This window comes from Nilaparvata lugens, chromosome 2 (genome assembly GCF_014356525.2).
Source record: "Nilaparvata lugens isolate BPH chromosome 2, ASM1435652v1, whole genome shotgun sequence".
In the NCBI taxonomy this organism is placed as follows: Eukaryota; Metazoa; Arthropoda; class Insecta; order Hemiptera; family Delphacidae; genus Nilaparvata; species Nilaparvata lugens.
The window spans coordinates 62,125,358-62,144,440 of record NC_052505.1 but is presented as its reverse complement, the minus strand read 5'-3'; the positions used below and the strand labels follow the sequence as shown (position 1 = coordinate 62,144,440).

Below are 19,083 nucleotides of genomic sequence, written 5' to 3'. Positions count from 1 at the left end.
GTAATAGAACATGATAGATTCATTTGAAAAACGTGACTTTCAAATTCAATATTGAATATTTGAAACAGCTAATACCTCAATATAGGTATTCCTGAGGTATTCAATTTTACTCCTGCACTTACTATCTCAAGTGTTATCTGATAAGAGTAGGCTAGGCTACTAATTTTCGTACCGTGGGATTATATTTAATGAGTTGATCAAATTTCTGGTTGAGTTATTGAATTCAGTTGGCTCAATGACAGACAACTCTATTATGTTTCCTCATATGAGCTTCTACCTCCCAACCTATTTCCAATGTAAGTTTTTAAAATAGAGATGCTTCCCATGTTATTTAAATGGAGTTTTCTCCATTTATAGAGTCCCTAGTCTCTAGGGAGTTTTTTATTTATTTTAGTCCCGCAAGAGCGAAAAATGACACTTCATTGTTATGTCCTAGGGAGTAAAGTAAGTACTTTAAATAGTGGGTGGAGGAAAATATATTTTTTCCCCGAGGGACTGAAGGGAGCATGGCAAGACACTCGAGTATCTTATGCTTTTGAATTGACTGCAAATATTGTATGAGAAATAACATTCTAGTCTATTAATCATAATCTAATGTGTGATCTACGTTGTAGAGGTACGTCTATAATCTATAATAGATATAGGAAAATATTAAAAGGCAGCTCTAATAAAAAACCATTTGAAGACAACACAAATATTTATTTTTTAAATAGAATCGTTTTCATTGTATCACAACACAAAATTAAAATATCTTACATTTTTTATCATTAGACTAAACTCGACAGAAAATAATGACTAATAATTTACAACTGATCCAGACAATTTATAGTATGGTATTAGAACAGGCAGACGCCACTCTGAAACAAAAGAAAAATATATTGATTTCCAATTTATTCACTAGGATAGAAGGATATATTCGTGAAAAGATTTCAATAATTCTACAATTGAATGATGAAACAATAAATGATTTTAGCCGACTAATTAGTAAGTGACGTAATGAAAAACACTGGAGCCAGTAACTAGCCTGGCTGAAATCCCTACTTTCCCTGTCTGAGATCCGCTTCAAGGAAATTTCCCATCATCAATATTGAATGTGAAGACACAGATAAACCCCTTTTTATTCATTTAATGTATCAAGACAAATTTTTCCAAGCTAGAGCCTATTGCAACAAAATATTACATATCATAATTGAATTTCCAATTAAAATGACAAAACAATAATACACTCTAAATTGAAAATATTTTGTATTATACATTTGATTGGTAACAATCGGAAGAAATTGTTGATAAAAACTAAATTCATCAAAATTGATTTTTTCATAAAATTCTACTCATTTTTGAAAAATTGTAATTTAGTACTCATTGAGGATAGAGAGTTCTGAATGATCTCATTTTATTAGGAGTTTCATAATCTGAAAAAAGGCGGGAGCAAATTTTTCTGTTTGATTACAGGATCTGGCGGAAATAGCTAAAATGTGGAAAATTAACCGAAAATACGAGGTTTTTGGACCACTCTGTATCTAGCACAAGGAAATTTTGCATGAAAGAATTGGTTATGTACTTCTCTTATGTATCCAAACAATACATATTAACATTATGTTTGTGTACATAGTGTTACATGTGTTTATGTGTGTATACATAGTAACATTATGTTAATATGTTAAGATATTATTATTATTAACATACTATTATGTTAATATGATAATGTATTAACAGATATTAACAAACAATACATATACAAACAATGTATGTTAAAAATCCGAACTACAATATAAAATGCAAGCACACCCCCTTTTTCATGTCTATATTGACTGGACTAATGCATGTATAGAAGCTTTCTGAAGGATTTCAGAGGAGTGGCAATAATATCATGTTTGGTGGTAGAACATTCTACAGTTTATGAAGGATTGGAAGAAGCCTGCAATAATAAATACAGATTAATTTATAAAAGTGATCAGAACACCTACATTTACTGCCTCAATTTCCTTCTCGTCCATTTGCTGTCTGCGATATCTGTGAGGTAACTGATAATCTTCGATGGTGGGACGAGCGTGCACTTGTCCTGGCTTGGATGAGTTCGCTGTCGGAGCAGGTGATGATGAGCTCTGACCACTATTACGACCCCCACCTTCACATTCACAAATCATACAATAGACATTAGATTATGCCATCAATACACAATATACTCTCTTTGCTAGTAAATAAGTTTTTCATCAACCATAAATATTGAAACTCAAGTTTTGTGCAGAAAAAAAAATAGAGGGGAAAAATACAAATATTCTATTTATGATGGAGCGATTCTACAACGTCTGAAATAATAGTGTTTAATTTATTAAAAGAGGTAAGCATATGGTTTCGCCATTTAGTTTATAATAATTAAAAACTATTCAATGAGTTTTACAAATTAATGTATTTGTATTGTACACAAACTAAGTAACTTAATGCATTTCTTGTATAAAAAGTGAAGGCTTTTTGTTGTTAGCGAGTCCCTTGCAGGAAGGCCCCACCTAGCATGAATACATTATTCAAGCCGTCAATGGGAGTTACACGACTGTCATACTTCAGCCGGGACCGACAATCCAACTTGTCTATCCGATAAAACGAGAATGACCTGGTTAAAAAAGCTTTTAGTCATTCTAGTAACTCTTTGATATCTTTTAAACTTCTAAGAATCCATTGAATAATTGCAGTTCATGATGGGAATCCAAAATTTATTAATTTCAAACAATTATTCTGAATCAAACAATTATACATTACAAACGTCACCATAATATACATGTAATGTAGTCTAAATAATTAAAAACAAAAATAAGTTAATATCACAGATGGAATTGAAGTTGAATAAACTAAAAACAGTAGAATCAAAAGTCTCCAATACTTAAAAAGTTACAGATCATAAAATTAAGTTGAATTTTGAGTTTTTAATTGACCACACCTATTGTAATTACTGATTCAAAAGTTTACCAATGTCATAAAAACATCTCTCACTTAACCACAATTCAAATTTTCTCTTGAAGACTATTTCAGAATTCAGTTCACGAATTTCAATTGGAAAAGCATTTTGGCATTAGACAATAGGAACAACAAAAAATGGCAATTTTTTTGACCAAATGCTGTGGGCTCGCCTTAAAAAACGCGGTTCTGTGGGCATCCAGTCTCACCATCTCCCTGTTCCGTGTATTGTGAGGGTGAATGTCTGCACCAGTCGTCCAGCCACTTCTCCGTTTTAGTACCATATTTGCCAAACATGACTGGTCAGGCAGGGAGGAACTGGAAGAACGCCCGCTGTCACGAAAAAGTCCCTGCAAGGATGGCCTGGCGGCATTCGAAACATAACTCTGATGGCTCTCTTTTAGGTAAGGAAGACACGACGTCCATCGATTGAAGCTCTCCATGCAACTATACCACAAACTAAAAGGGGCTCAAAGTAGCCATAATAAGCCATGGTAACTACGTTCTCATCCGAGATCCAAACCAATTTGTGAAGAGTGTAAATAGCTGTATTCAATTTCTTTATAAGGATCTCCACATGTGGTCTCCAGGTCAGACCAATCAATGAATACACCAAGAAATTTGGTGTTCTCCACCCGTTCAACAACAGCATCAGCATCACACATTCTAAATTGTGATGTGTATTCTTGTTGCTCTCTGATCGAGAAGTTAATGAAGATTGTCTTTGAGACATTAACTATAGTGAGGTCCACGTTATAATGGCAGTGTAGGAATATATGAGAAAAGGGTTGCCAGATCTCAGCCTTGCCACCCAAACAGCTGATACTCGTATATCTGATGAATGTTACAGTTCATTATTGTTGAAAATAGTTAATCATATTTAATTTGTCAAGAAAATTTATTTTTTAAAGATATAATGATACATTTTCATGATTGAGATTGAATATTTTGTCAATTATCTGAATTTCTACATTGTTGATAAACGCCATCTGCTTTGTTGAATGATAGACAAGGATAGCAACACCATTGCAAATCACACACTGCCATTATAACGTGGATTTATTAGCCCTGCATCATATTTCTACACCCCTCAAGACATTTTCTGCACTAGTCTTCAAGCTCTCTGGTTCCTCAGATGTTATAATGAAATTTGCATTATCTGCAAAGAGTATAGTTTGTGCTTCAGGGACATTCGCAGGAAAGTCATTAATGAAAACAAGGAAGAGCAATGGCCCCAAAATAGACCTTGTGGCACTCCTCTCTTTACAGCCTGGAGTTGTGAGCGATGAGGATAGTTCTGAATTCGATCCTGCTGAACCTCCAACTTGACAACTTGGAACTCTCAGATGAGACCGTATCAGCTGCAGGAAATTCCCCCGTACACCATAATAACACAGCTTATCGGAGAGAATATCATGACTGAGCATGTCAAATGACATTTTTAAATCCACAATGAAACCAGTCACCTTCTCGCCACCATCTAATGAAAGATATACCTCATCCAAAAGTATATTCATGGCATCAACTGTTGCCTTATTCCTTCTAAATCCAAATTGCTTTTATGCAGTACATTTCCCAGTTGGAGATGCCTGTGAAGCTCATCATATATGGACATTTAAAAGATTTTGGAAAATGATGAAAGCATTGAAACTGGCCTAAAATTTTCCATAAGCTTCTTTGGTCGATCCTTTTTTATGGAGTGGCCTGACTTTGGTAGTTTTGAATGATGATGGGAAGATTCCTGATGACATAGACAAGTTCACAAGGTAAGTCACAGTATCTGCCACATAGTGGAAGAAATCCTCATTATTTAAAATCCTCATCTTACTTTTTAGAGATCTCACCATTTTCTTTACATCCTCTACAGATGTCACTGGCACATCATTCACTAAACAGTTCCCAGAATCCGCCCTTTCTAACAAGTCCATATAATTAGCATTATGGTTTCCAATGATTTGTGATCTGTCCTCAGCGAAAAACGAATTGAATAAATTGGCTATCTCACCTGGAGACTCAGTGTAGGATTCATTCAATTGTAATTTACGATAGCTGTTCACTCTATTATTGTCCTTTATCTCTTTTTTATAATCACATCTCAAATTGTTTTTGGCTTATTCTTTGATGAACTAATCAGTTTTATGACTTAATTTCAGTAGGTTTTTGCTTAAATCTATGCTTTAACACAATATCATTGGGATATAGTTTCCTAAACAGCTCAATATCTCTCTTGAAGTGCGTACAGATATACGCGCCGCGAACATGAGCAATTCACTTTTAATCAGCTGACTATATCTGTATTTTTACAGAAACGGTAAGATACAGATATAAAAAGCTTGGTATCAGCTGATTGAAAGTGAATTGCTCTCTTCAAGCGGACATCCTGTCACATCGTAAAATATAACAATGCCGAAAAGTGTCTCCCCGACAACCCGTCACTTTCAGCATCTGAAAGTGTGAATGAAATCAGTTTGATGATGTCATTGTGTACGACAAACTGACACCTTAGGCTACTTTCACACGATAGGAGACGTGCAACTTGAACACTGAACAGTGTTCACGTTTTTTAATTTGTCGAAGTACATTGAGTCAAATCGTGTCTTTCACATGGTGACCCCTAGCCAGGAACCTCGTTTTGTCACGTCTTTTCCCCTCGAGGCAAGCAGAAACCGGCTTGCATCGAGATACTAGCGGACAAATCGTCGCTTTCACATGGTGATTCTACGTCTCTCCGGTCACCACTTTTTCTCAAAAACTATCTTTCTTGAAAATGAAGATAGAAAGATTCTGATTTCGGATTTGGATTCAGCGACCCCAAATTCTTTAAAGCGTAAGTCCCGTTTTCGAAAATATCCGAAAACAAGGAAGTTATGGCTGTTTTTAATAAAGCTTCCTATTATCATATAATTATACGGTAAAAACGAACAGGTACTGTACTATACAGTACGTATGTACTGTAGCTATTATAATACAACTTACACTGTATTTGTGTAGGAAATTTGGTAGGATATTTATCTTGATTTCTGAAAATACCCAAAAATAAGGGAGTAAGATAACTTTGAAAAACCAAAGTTTTCCTGCCGATTGAAGAAACATTAAAAATTAGTCTAAGACATAATATGTCTTAGACTAAAAACGTGTAACAAATATCAGATCACTATTCAAGCTATCAAGCTTTTCATAAATTTATTTGTCTCCTCATGGCAGAAGGTTTGCGCCCAACGTTTTCACTTGAACATTTCTGTGATTAAATTGTGATAGAACACATTATCGTATTGATCTTCTAAATCCAGTTACATGTACATCGATTTTCGTAAAATTGATTTTTTACCGTTAATATGAATTCTAACAGGTTCAGCACAACTTCTTAAATAACATTATGTTTGATTCAACAGAATTCATAAGGACGACAAAACATCGAACAAAAAAAAAAACGCTTTCTGAGTAACTGGCTTTAATAAAGCATGGCATCACGAAATACAGTACGATAATTTAGAATAGTTGGTACAATGGTTATGCTTTTCGCATTATGGCAACACTGAGGATTTAGCCCAGCGACTAAAATCGACAAGCCATGATTATGTTAATCTTACTCATGATACAAAGTATCGAACTGCTTTGTACTATGATACATGGTTTTCATTCCGTATCATTATTTAATAAAAATAAAACAAGATTCCGGTTTCAAAAGCATCAAAGTCACCAGGCTGGTCTGAACTATTCATGACTTTTTCAGTATGCATTATCCACTCAGCAGTTCTAATACACAGACATCACTACTTGGAATGGCATGACATTTTCTATTCTTTCAATTCCTATTATTACCATAGATCGATTCAGATCAGCACAATGTTTATACTGTATGTTCATAATAGATTTTTCTGATTGTTAAAAAGAAATAGTCAATAATTGCTGGGAATTTAAAGTGATATTCAACGATTTGAACCTGATAAATTGGATTGTTGAATGACAATTGAAATTCAGTGAAGTTTACTGTACAACATTCCTTTTCCTTCTATTTTATTGAGTGATGAGTGGAGATGATTTATGATTTCATATTTGGATTCATCTTTTCATAGTTCAATATTTTTTTGGAAAACTAGAACTTTTAAAAATTGAAAATGTTTATGTTTAAACTTCTCAGGTGTTCAAAAACTTCTTGAAACCTTTGCCTGTCCCTTTGTGCGGCAGGAGTATTATTATCTTAGTACGTTTACTATATAATCAAATTATAATGGAAAGCTATATTAAAAACAGCTATAACTCCCTTGTTTTCGGGTATTTTTGAAAATGGGACTTACGCTTTAAAGAATTTGGGCTCGCTGAGTCCAAATCCGAAATCAGAAATCTTCTATCTATATTTTTAAGGAAGTTAGACTTTGAGAAAAAGTGATGAGTCATACTTTGAGCAAACGTCGGCGTAGTTGTTAGATCCGTCGGCTTATTCGTAAGATCCCCATGTGAAAGCACAGGAGAGCTGCAAAATATGAAATAAAATGATCTTCCAGGAGCGAGGACTCTGCCGTGTGAAACTGGCCTTACATGCTCACGTCATCTGTTAAGTGTCAGCCCGACATCCTTTCACCAAACCACTATTCAAATGTGATTTTAGTGGGCAAATATGTGCCTCAATTTTTTAAGGAGGAGCCAGCTGGGTTAATGATGTCAATTACATCACATACATGACAAAATGTCACCTCAAAGAGTAACCAATCAACCTGTCACCTCCTAAGAATATGTGACGTCAAGTTTGTCGGCGTCATCCCATCACCTCAAAAATCAAGGTTTACCAGTTGTCAGAGTGGGGGTGACACCTTGACAATACTCTCCAAAATCTTTCCTTCGATAATATTAATAATAATATCGAGTGACCTGTCTGGCTCAGATCTGGTGTCAGAGATTTCAGGTCGCAACTGATCAATTTCAGGGCCTCTGGCATGACCTAACAACTGCTTATTAGGCAGCCGGGACCAACGACTTAACGTGTCCATCCGAAACACGATAATATAAACAGATAACTTCAGAGGCAAAGAACTGTGAAATGGGAAATACTGAGAAGAATGAAGATTGGAGCATCTTAATATATTATATTTTATAACGTTATGAATAAAATATTGAAATAATTGTGCTTACCACTGGCAAACCCACCTTTTCTGAATTGAATCATGGGTACGTGAGGTTTTACAGTCTGAAAATAGAAAATAAATCAGATATTGATTAATTAAATATGCATACTGGAAAAAAATCGAAAAATGATTGAGAAAACACATTTTTATTTTTGTCACATCCAAATTTATTAGATTTGTGCGATTGCTATTTGTACATGGGACTGCAGTTTAAGGATTGCCTTATTATTTCTCTCCCAATGTTATTTATAATTAGTAATATTCGTGTAGATAAATAAAGAATAAATACTAAACCTCAAATAAATTACAAAGCCTTCTTTGTTGTTATTGATTATGATGCTGACATGAGCCTTAGCTTGTGTGTGGGTAATGGGATAGATGATAATGAGAGAGGAATGAGCCTGCAGCTTAAGGGCCTTGTCCTTTGTCCTTGTGTACCATTGATATTAACATGACGGAAACCATGGGTTACAAATTCTCCCGTCGTGCTAATAGCAGTGTTGTGCGGAAGTTACAAATATGATGGTTCAGTGGGTTCCAAACAACCAAAGAGTGATGTACTAAATTCTTCATTGGAGATGAAGTCACGTTCTCTCATATGACTGGACAGCTACCCGAGGATTTATCTGGATTATAATTGAGCATCAATGCCCTGTCACACCGACTTCGTAACCGCTGCGGAACGAAGTTTTAAAAATCTCCCTCTGTGTTATTAAGTACACAAAGTCACACAGAGCTCGCTTAGCAGATGGGTGTACCGCCTAGTACCATGCATCACCACTTGCTGAGATATTTTTCACTCGTGTAGCGGATGCGAAGTTAGACTTTGAGAAAAAGTGATGAGTCATACTTTGAGCAAACGTCGGCGTAGTTGTTAGATCCGTCGGCTTATTCGTAAGATCCCCATGTGAAAGCACAGGAGAGCTGCAAAATATGAAATAAAATGATCTTCCAGGAGCGAGGACTCTGCCGTGTGAAACTGGCCTTACATGCTCACGTCATCTGTTAAGTGTCAGCCCGACATCCTTTCACCAAACCACTATTCAAATGTGATTTTAGTGGGCAAATATGTGCCTCAATTTTTTAAGGAGGAGCCAGCTGGGTTAATGATGTCAATTACATCACATACATGACAAAATGTCACCTCAAAGAGTAACCAATCAACCTGTCACCTCCTAAGAATATGTGACGTCAAGTTTGTCGGCGTCATCCCATCACCTCAAAAATCAAGGTTTACCAGTTGTCAGAGTGGGGGTGACACCTTGACAATACTCTCCAAAATCTTTCCTTCGATAATATTAATAATAATATCGAGTGACCTGTCTGGCTCAGATCTGGTGTCAGAGATTTCAGGTCGCAACTGATCAATTTCAGGGCCTCTGGCATGACCTAACAACTGCTTATTAGGCAGCCGGGACCAACGACTTAACGTGTCCATCCGAAACACGATAATATAAACAGATAACTTCAGAGGCAAAGAACTGTGAAATGGGAAATACTGAGAAGAATGAAGATTGGAGCATCTTAATATATTATATTTTATAACGTTATGAATAAAATATTGAAATAATTGTGCTTACCACTGGCAAACCCACCTTTTCTGAATTGAATCATGGGTACGTGAGGTTTTACAGTCTGAAAATAGAAAATAAATCAGATATTGATTAATTAAATATGCATACTGGAAAAAAATCGAAAAATGATTGAGAAAACACATTTTTATTTTTGTCACATCCAAATTTATTAGATTTGTGCGATTGCTATTTGTACATGGGACTGCAGTTTAAGGATTGCCTTATTATTTCTCTCCCAATGTTATTTATAATTAGTAATATTCGTGTAGATAAATAAAGAATAAATACTAAACCTCAAATAAATTACAAAGCCTTCTTTGTTGTTATTGATTATGATGCTGACATGAGCCTTAGCTTGTGTGTGGGTAATGGGATAGATGATAATGAGAGAGGAATGAGCCTGCAGCTTAAGGGCCTTGTCCTTTGTCCTTGTGTACCATTGATATTAACATGACGGAAACCATGGGTTACAAATTCTCCCGTCGTGCTAATAGCAGTGTTGTGCGGAAGTTACAAATATGATGGTTCAGTGGGTTCCAAACAACCAAAGAGTGATGTACTAAATTCTTCATTGGAGATGAAGTCACGTTCTCTCATATGACTGGACAGCTACCCGAGGATTTATCTGGATTATAATTGAGCATCAAGGCCCTGTCACACCGACTTCGTAACCGCTGCGGAACGAAGTTTTAAAAATCTCCCTCTGTGTTATTAAGTACACAAGGTCACACAGAGCTCGCTTAGCAGATGGGTGTACCGCCTAGTACCATGCATCACCACTTGCTGAGATATTTTTCACTCGTGTAGCGGATGCGAACTAAGACTTGTCATATTTGAATAAACGGATAGAGATTTTCATAACAAGCGCATGTGTACAGCTACCGTACGTTTGCCCGAGTCCTTCGCTAGTCGCTACGTACAGTAGTGGGCTTCTGCCACTAATCAAGAGTACCACCGCGAGCGCGAGCTCAGTGTGACAGGCTTGCAAAAATACGTCCACTGACTCGCTTCCGCCAGCGACAAGTTTATTTTGTGCCAAATAAAACTTCAACTACTATGCCGAGTAAAAATAGTAGAGTAATTTTATCATTTTCCAGGATTCCAGAGGATGTAACCCCCTTGGATGCTGATTTATCACTAGGTTGAGAATAACACCTTTTAATGAAAGTCAAAATATATAATATTCTGGAAGGTAAGTCACCGACCCCTCTACTCAATATCGAATCGAATGCTGTTCGTAGCTTGGTGGAGTCCATGCTGGCAGCATGGAGGATAATCACTCAGTGGTGGTAACCTTATGACCTTGCCTTGTTTGTATATCTATTATAATTTAATCTCTGTTAAAAAAAATCTGTCTAATTTTAATAAGAATATAGCTCTGTACATTCACATTACACTAGACATGAGGATGATATAACTGGGCTACAGTTGGATTGACTAAAACTCTGAAAAGTAATAAGTATCTACAAATTCGCATGTTTAATCTACTACCAGATAATGTTACATGTAGTTACCATCGAAAACGTTTTGTATTGCTGCTGATAAATGGCTCAAGTCTGAAGCTTTCTATTCTCTAAATGAGTACCTGGAATATTTTAATGTGTATGTGTAAATTTGATCGTTTGATATAGCCTACCTTGTGATATTTTACATATTACTGACGAAGCCTATTGCTTACATTTTGTAATGTTGTTTTATGGCCAATAAAATTCTTTATTCTTGAACCCTGTGCGACCTGGCCAAAGCCTTCGAGTGTGTCTCTCACTGTATATTGTTAGATAAACTTGAGAGATATGGAGTTCAAGGGGTGGCTCTCGAGTTGCTGAGGGATTATCTGGCTCATCGTAGGCAGGTGGTGTCAATTGGTGGTGTTGTGTCAGGCGCTCGTGATGTATGCTGTGACATGCCTCAGGTTTCTATCCTGGGACCTCTCTTCCTCATGTTCATCAACGATCTGAGGCTGGATGGAGGTGCTCTTCTATCTGCAGATGACACAACCCTAGTTGCCAGGGATAGAGATGTGGATGTGGCAATACACAGGTCGGCTCAACTGTTGTAGGTTGCCAGTGATTAGTTCCGGATGAACAAACTTGCACTGAACGAAATGAAGACTCAAAATCTACTTTGTACTCCATGGCGGAATCCACCAATCTTTAGGGATCGCAATGTGAAGCTGCTTGGATTTCTGGTGAAAGCCACATTGACATGGGAGCAGCATGTCGACATGATCTGTCGACAATAGACTATCAAGAGTCACTTAACTGATGCGCAAGCTGAGAGCTTGGAGTAGCTGTTTTAGGTTCAAGCTGTTTCTTTGGAGTAACTGGTTACGGCATACCTTGGCCTTCCCCTCAGCCATATCAATTACGTCATTGTGCTTTGGGGTCACACAGGCAACTGCAGAAAGATCCTGCTTCTACAAATCGGGGTCTCCGGATCATAACCTCGTCTCATCGGTGGAAAACACTGTGCGCCAATATTTAGGAGACTGAAGATTATGACGGTCTATAGCCAGAATCTGTTCAGTTCGCTTTTACTATTGAGAAGAGGCCAACATAACTTTCAGCAAAGAGGACATGTACACTACTACATCACAAGGAGGCGAAATGATATCAATTTGCCTCTTGCTAGACTGATTCGATCGCATAATAGCTTCCATGTCCGAGCACTCAAGATTTTCAATATGATGCCCGTGTATTTCCGTGAGCAGGAGGAGAATATGTCTTTGTGAGGCACTTCTGGAGAGGATTGTGAGACTGGCACTCTACTCACTGGATGAAGAGGCAATACAATGTTATCTGAGATCTATAACTTACCTCTCATCTCAATCTTAGTTTTTGCTATCAAGTTTAAAATTTTTTGATGCAATCTATCCAGCAAGTGCTGGTCATGGATGCAGATTACCGAATTACTGAATCTTCCACTGTCCTCTTTTCAATGAACTAATCAACTAAACTGGAAAAAATTGTAATCTATAATTACCTATATTATTTAAATCCTGAAAATGCGCAATAAGATTGAGAAGAGCACTGTCTTTATTGCTTATCATCTTGTATTTGCGTATTTTTTCAAACCTTCGCTGAAAATAAACGGTTCTGGAACTCAGCATATCACAAGCGCAAAAAAGAACTATTATACAAAAATTACAGCCTGGAGCTCATCATTCTACAAAGCCAAAGTTATTGATACAAAAAAATATTTGGACAGCTATAAGAGTACCTATATAGGATAGAACTCAACAACAACTTAAACCTGCCTCCACATTCAACAAGATCTTACCAACCTAAGCTACTACTAGGTACCAGAGGTTAAAAAGGTTTGTATAAAAATGGAAGGATCTTTTCAAACAATCATCTGAAAAACTACCTATTATATTAGGCATGTCCGTTCTACTACACCATCATGGAATACATTGACGAACACGTAGAAAAGATTATTTTGAAGCACTTTGAAGTCCCTTGCAACCTTGCAAAGTCTGAAGAAGTAGAATAGCCTAGTTAAGCAGGTTAATGTCTGGTCAAGCCTAAACAGAATAATATTATTATTCCCAAGACAGAAAGACAGATCATAAGGCTTAGGTTCAGTGTCTCAGATTTGATGTTAAATATTCAGAATATATATGCTAGCATAAACAGATAGCTATAGCATTTTTAAAAATTCTTCAAATAAATAAATGAAATTCAAATCTTGTGATTTTTTTGTGACTTTATTCGCAATTTTGTTAATCATCTTTTCAGATATAAATGATTTTGCAGCTTTTTAAGGAACTCAATGTATTGAAGATTATAATTAATTAAATAATTATTATAATGTAGGCTTTTAAAGGACTATTCAGTAGGCTACCGTACTGTACTGATTACAGAAATTAGTAAGAGTCATACCTGCATTGATCTTGATAGAATCAGCAACCCATTTGACGATTTTACTTTGTTGATCAATATTTCTTTTAAAAAAAGGGACATCTTTAGGTTAGTTGTTGACGGAATTAAATTGAAGTTGAATTATATCAAAATACTATTGAAAAATCTGAATATTTTGCAGGTTATGTGTTATGTGTTTTTGTCTTCCTTGAAAAAATAATTGTAATCAGATGATTATAATTCGAATTTAGTTCAAGGAGAATCCGCTATTCAAGAATATGCTATAAAGAATAGTCAGCTGTTTGAGTTTCGTCGTTTCGGCAGTCAGCTGAGCTAATTGTGATTGTTTTATTTTAACAAAGAGTGAATAGCTGTCTTGTGTTGATTCTTTACAATATTTTTGATGTTTTTATATTGAAATATTACTTAATTTTTTCTGTAAATTAAATTATATAATGTTTAAAAAAGAGGTGTATGGTGAGTTAGTGTATCACTAAGTGAAATAACACTATTTAGTGACTATTATTTTTGCGGCCGACAACTTGGTTAGAATCATGTTATGGTTTATTGGACAATACGTACGAAGTATCTAATGTTGAGTATGAATGTTTTGCATAGTTTTGATATTGGTAGTTGACATACATATGCTTGCATTTACATTTTTTGCTGAAGATACTGTATATTAGTGTGAAAAATGTCTGTGTGTACACCTATGGATGTGTTTGATTTCATCAAAAGATGGAAAAGGATTATTGAAAACTACTTTACTTACCGACGAATATTTATTGTTTTGATAGTTATCATTTGTTTATTCCTTTACACGGGCCAGAACTTTTTACGTTGGTTGAATTCGGCTTCTTTCAAGCAAGAAGACCTTGCAGACCGATGCTTGAATGATAAACTATCACTTTTCAAATTTGATATTGAAAACTTTGACGCCTATATTCATCCTTCAACGACCGAAGAGGATAAGAAGATATTCCATCCTTTTGTTGGTAATGGATTGTTTGGAGTGAGTGTAGAAAATGATTCTCCTATTTATGTAAAAACTACTAGAACTTTATCCTGGCCTATCTATTGGCATCCAATTGTGAACATTCAGTATGATGTCATGACTCCAAAAGAGACAGTTCTCACCCATTATCTATCTGGAACCGTCTGGCGCTATCAGTGTTACAGTAATGGTGTGCATGTTAAATATGAACATTATGCTCACCGAACTTTGCCTTTTCTTTTTGTTCAAGATATAAAAATAACCAATCCAACCAGCAAAATAATCTATTTAGAAGCAAAGCAACTTCAACAAACTAAGTGGCCTACTGCTGTTACACATACTGTTAATCTTCTTCATAAAAATGGTGATAAATTTGAATATAGCGTTGTATCTGGTTTTGTAGAAGATAAACAGGCTTCTAATAAGGGATTATCCGTAACTATTGTAACCAGAAAGTTGATGCAGTACATCGAAGTAGGACCTCAAAGTAGTTTATCTCTTCAACTATTCACCGCTGTTCATTATTCGAAACAGATATCAAAGACTGATTACTCAGAAATGAAAGATGTTATTGAAAACAAGTGCATACAGTTGATGAAAACCGCTTTAGAGAAACCTTTATCAACTTTGAGACAAAGTCATATTGATGTGTGGCGTAACCTATGGAGCACAGGTTTCTATATAAGTTATTCTAAAGCAGCAAATGCAATTAATGGAGACTTAATCAATGCTACAATCTATTATGTGCTGTCAAGTGTACGGTCGTCGTACTATGAAGAAGCAACACCGGCATCAATGAAGAATGAACTGAGGAGTAGTCTATCATACGCGGAGGGATGTTACGGCTCGAACCACCACACTCTACAAGCCGTCAAGATTTGGGGAGACCTCTCCACTGTGGAAAAAGTAAATAGAATAGTTTCCTATTGGCTACTAACTTTGGAAAAACAAGGTTGCCACAATTTGGTGCGCGTTGGCGCTAGTGGAGTAATCCAAGCCATGGTGCTTAGTTTTGGAGGATTCCGGTTTAGTAATCAGCATCTAGAATTGAACATCCACCCACAGTTTCTGCATCGAGAATACCATTTCAGGAGATTGAACTATGGCAACTTGACTCATGTCAATGTCAGTGTTGTTTTGAAGGAGGATAATAAAGCCATTCTAAATGTGGCCTTGGATAGAAGTGACAAGAGTTATTACGCCTGCGACGCCGGTTGTTTAGATGACCCCGTGCAACTTGGACCCGAGAAGATAACTTTTCCAGTAAAGCTGACCGACCCTGTCACTCCTATTCTGTACATCACTTCGGACAAGCAACACATGGAGCTGCTGCAACATGCAATCCATGTCAAAGAAGTCATCGAAGCTCCTGCACATGAGCACCATGTCATAGCTCTCCACAAACATGGACATCATTTAGGTGGACTCCCAACCCTCTTCTGGGTGTCTGTTGGCTTTCTAATAGTTGTTTTCCATCTTTTTCTCTTTAAGTTGATTTATAACGAATACTGCGGAAAGCATGAGAGTCGGAGAATGCGTTATGGCAAGTTGTAGGGTAGCTTCTAAGAGGCTGCTTGCAAATTAATTAAGAGTGAGCTTTCTTATGCATTTGGGTACAATTCTATATCAAAGAACATCAAGCTTTCAAGGTTTAAAGAAACCTTTAATTCCATGGTTTGATAAATCAATATTTTTTACTATATTAAGAAAGCATTCAACTCTGATACATAAATACTGGTCATTATTCGTTTCCGTACTTTTTTTGTCTTCTCCATAGTCATCGACCAGTTTTTCCACATTTTTTTGGGGAATTCACGTTGGCAGTTTCATATATTTGTATTTATGCTTGTCTACTTTGAGTCCAAAAATATTGATCTAGGAGTTACCCAGTGAATGAAGTGATTGTGTTTGCTTTTAAAAGAGATTATTTTTAAACAATGAATATAGGGCGTCAAATAATGTGAGGGTATATTATATGCATATGGCATGAGGAAAAAACATGAAAAATATTATAAACTAACAAGTATTGTTCTAATCATACTATGAAAAAAGAAGAAATGCTTGCCTGTCAATAGCTCAGAATAAAAAAAAATTAAATAGCACTTTAATTTGATATTTTAAATCGCTACCTCCTGGTCTCTCAGCCACTCTGAAGCATTCTTGGTTAGTTCATACAGCCAAGCGCGTTATTTAATGGGTGGAGGAGGGGGTCCTAAGCCTATTATCCCTTCTACATTATCAAAAACGTAGCTAAATAGCTTTGAAAGTATAGCTTGATCATAGATAGAGTAGATACAATTTGGGCACAATCAGTAAATTGTTAGCAGGAATAGCTAGCTACTTGAGAATTAAAAGTTCCGCAACACACGTTACATAGAATTAACAAGGGGCACGTGTTCCAACATGCCACAGTAGAAGCAGAAGAAAGGGAAGAATCAGATAGGACGTAAATATTAATGCAGTTAATTAAATATGTTTAAATATTTATTTATGTGTTGAAATTATTGAAAAAAGTATGCTTTCTTGGTGGGAATTTGTTTGAAAGAAAGTAGTGTAATAAATTTGCACTTTGTTACTAACTGATAACGGTTAATATTGACAAATCGAAACTGGGTATATTAATATGCTGATGAAAGTTTGATGTCTTTTGAAACAGTATTGAACCCGCATAATGTACCAGTTCGATTATTGACTCATTTTTTTCATTGCGTTTACATACTACTTGTTATTAATATTGGGTTTGACTTGGCCTTAAATCTAAAATGTGATAAAAGGGTACTAGTTTAGCCTTGTAGTTTTTTATTGCTATTCGATTTGGAGGAAAACAAAAGGAAATCTAGAGTTGTTTCAAGCTTGTATTTTTCTCTCACAAAAGATAATATCTTTATTCCCAACGACTCATTAATGTGTAAAAATTATTTGTACAGAACTAACATAATTATTAGAGATTAGACTATACGTGCAATTTCTTTTTTTAAGAATTTATAATGGAAATAATAATTTATTTTGATAGAGATATTCTGTATTTTAAGCTTCTTATGAACATCTGTATTTAAATAAAAACTTGCTAACTAATATGATATGAAAAGAAAGTAGATGCAAAGTAATATTTTGAATAATCCAAGGGAACCAGCAAGATGTTGGTTTAGTAAAGGTTGCTTTAGTACATTTTTTATTACTTTTCAGCATAATATAACTCTTTTTTCTTTTAAAGAGAGGTAAAATATTATATACCTTGAAGAAACAGATATAGAAAAATATTCTATTCACTTAAATATTATCATAATGAATCCATTGTAACAGTGGCGGTTCTAGGCCTAGGCTGGGTAGGCGGCCGCCTACCCAGTTTTTATGAGATATTTTTTAAATTTTTCATGTAAACCTAAAAATGTTAAATAAACAATTTTTATATTTATTAATACATCTTCATTTAATACCTATATGCTTTGACGTCTTTTTTACATGAATTACTTAAGTAGCCCTACCCTAGGTCTATGAATAGACCTACAGTATTATAAGTTTTGCCTACCCAGTTTTTTATGTCTAGAACCGCCACTGCATTGTAATATATTTTGTAAATATTGTAGCCTTATATTAAGTTATGTCACAAAAACATTCTTATCTTACTTGTATCTATCACTTGTCAAGGAATCGCCAGTGAAAATTATTATTTCATTGCCTGTAATGTATACCTATCAGAATTGAACGATGTAAAAATAGGTTGTAACTGTAACAATTGTTATAAAAGAATAGCACAGTTTGGCACAGTTGTAATATTACCCCCGATAAAACTAATTTCTTTATAAATTCATAATTCACCTTCACTTTATTTATTAGTTCATTTAAGTATAGTAAATCGTCAATTCTCCAAAATTGTATCTCAATTCTAATTTGAGTAAGTAATGCTTTAATAAGTAATTTGGAAAATAAATGTTTTCAAGTACAATAAATAGAATTCCAAAATTGAAAAGGCTATTTACATCACAAATTAATTAATGTTATCATTAAATGCTATTTTGTTCATAAGGTGGAGTCCTTTGTTGTAAATTCGATGACAAAATTCACTTTTGACTGTTTGAAAATATAAATCTTGTAAGAACGATTAGCGACGAGTTGAAACTGATAAATTCGAACTTTGTGGAATCATTTATTACATCTAATTTCCACTTGTGACTAAAATAAAGTTTATATTAATGTTCAATTGATTCTGTTAAATTTTCACTAGAAAATTTTATTGAATGAAAAAGACTAAGAAAATGTCAAAAACTTCAGATTTATTGATACTTAGAAAGACCGGTTTTGGTTATTACACCATTGTCAATCTCTGATAAACTCTTTCCTTTTATCAGAGATTGACAATGGTATAGTAACCGAAACCGATCTTTCTAAGTATCAATAAATCTGTGGTTTTTGACAATTTCTTAGTCTTTTTCATTCAATATGAATAATTACCACAATATCAACTTCTCAACTACACAAAAAGAGAAAATTTTACGCGTTAATTCAGTGAATTAAGTCTGTAGCTAGATCAGCATTATCTAGAATTGAGGGTTTTACCAAATGTAACTTTTGCTTTTGAT

General features: G+C 35.2%; 2 protein-coding genes across 5 annotated transcripts; one reads left to right on the top strand and one right to left on the bottom strand.

Annotated features, from left to right (window-relative positions):
• Nucleotides 1–678: 678 nt before the first annotated feature.
• On the bottom strand, nucleotides 679–14,283 carry LOC111043748. Of its 4 annotated transcripts, none has more exons than XM_039422379.1 (4): nucleotides 13,531–14,283; nucleotides 8,098–8,137; nucleotides 1,968–2,128; nucleotides 679–857 (listed from the first exon to the last, which is right to left on the bottom strand). In XM_039422379.1, exons 1-4 carry the CDS (start codon nucleotides 13,609–13,611, stop codon nucleotides 837–839), a joined length of 303 nt encoding a protein of 100 aa, XP_039278313.1. In that variant the 5' UTR covers nucleotides 13,612–14,283; the 3' UTR covers nucleotides 679–836. The 4 variants fall into 4 exon arrangements, with proteins under 4 accessions (XP_039278313.1, XP_039278312.1, XP_022184481.1 ...); XM_039422378.1 differs by having other exon boundaries at nucleotides 8,083–8,137; nucleotides 13,531–13,808; XM_022328789.2 differs by lacking the exon at nucleotides 8,098–8,137 and adding an exon at nucleotides 9,671–9,710 and having other exon boundaries at nucleotides 13,531–13,789.
• On the top strand, nucleotides 13,851–17,163 carry LOC111043747 (uncharacterized protein KIAA2013 homolog). The gene has a single exon (XM_022328787.2). The coding sequence runs from the start codon at nucleotides 14,204–14,206 to the stop codon at nucleotides 16,055–16,057; it is 1,854 nt and encodes a 617-aa protein (XP_022184479.2). The 5' UTR covers nucleotides 13,851–14,203; the 3' UTR covers nucleotides 16,058–17,163.
• Nucleotides 17,164–19,083: the final 1,920 nt, after the last annotated feature.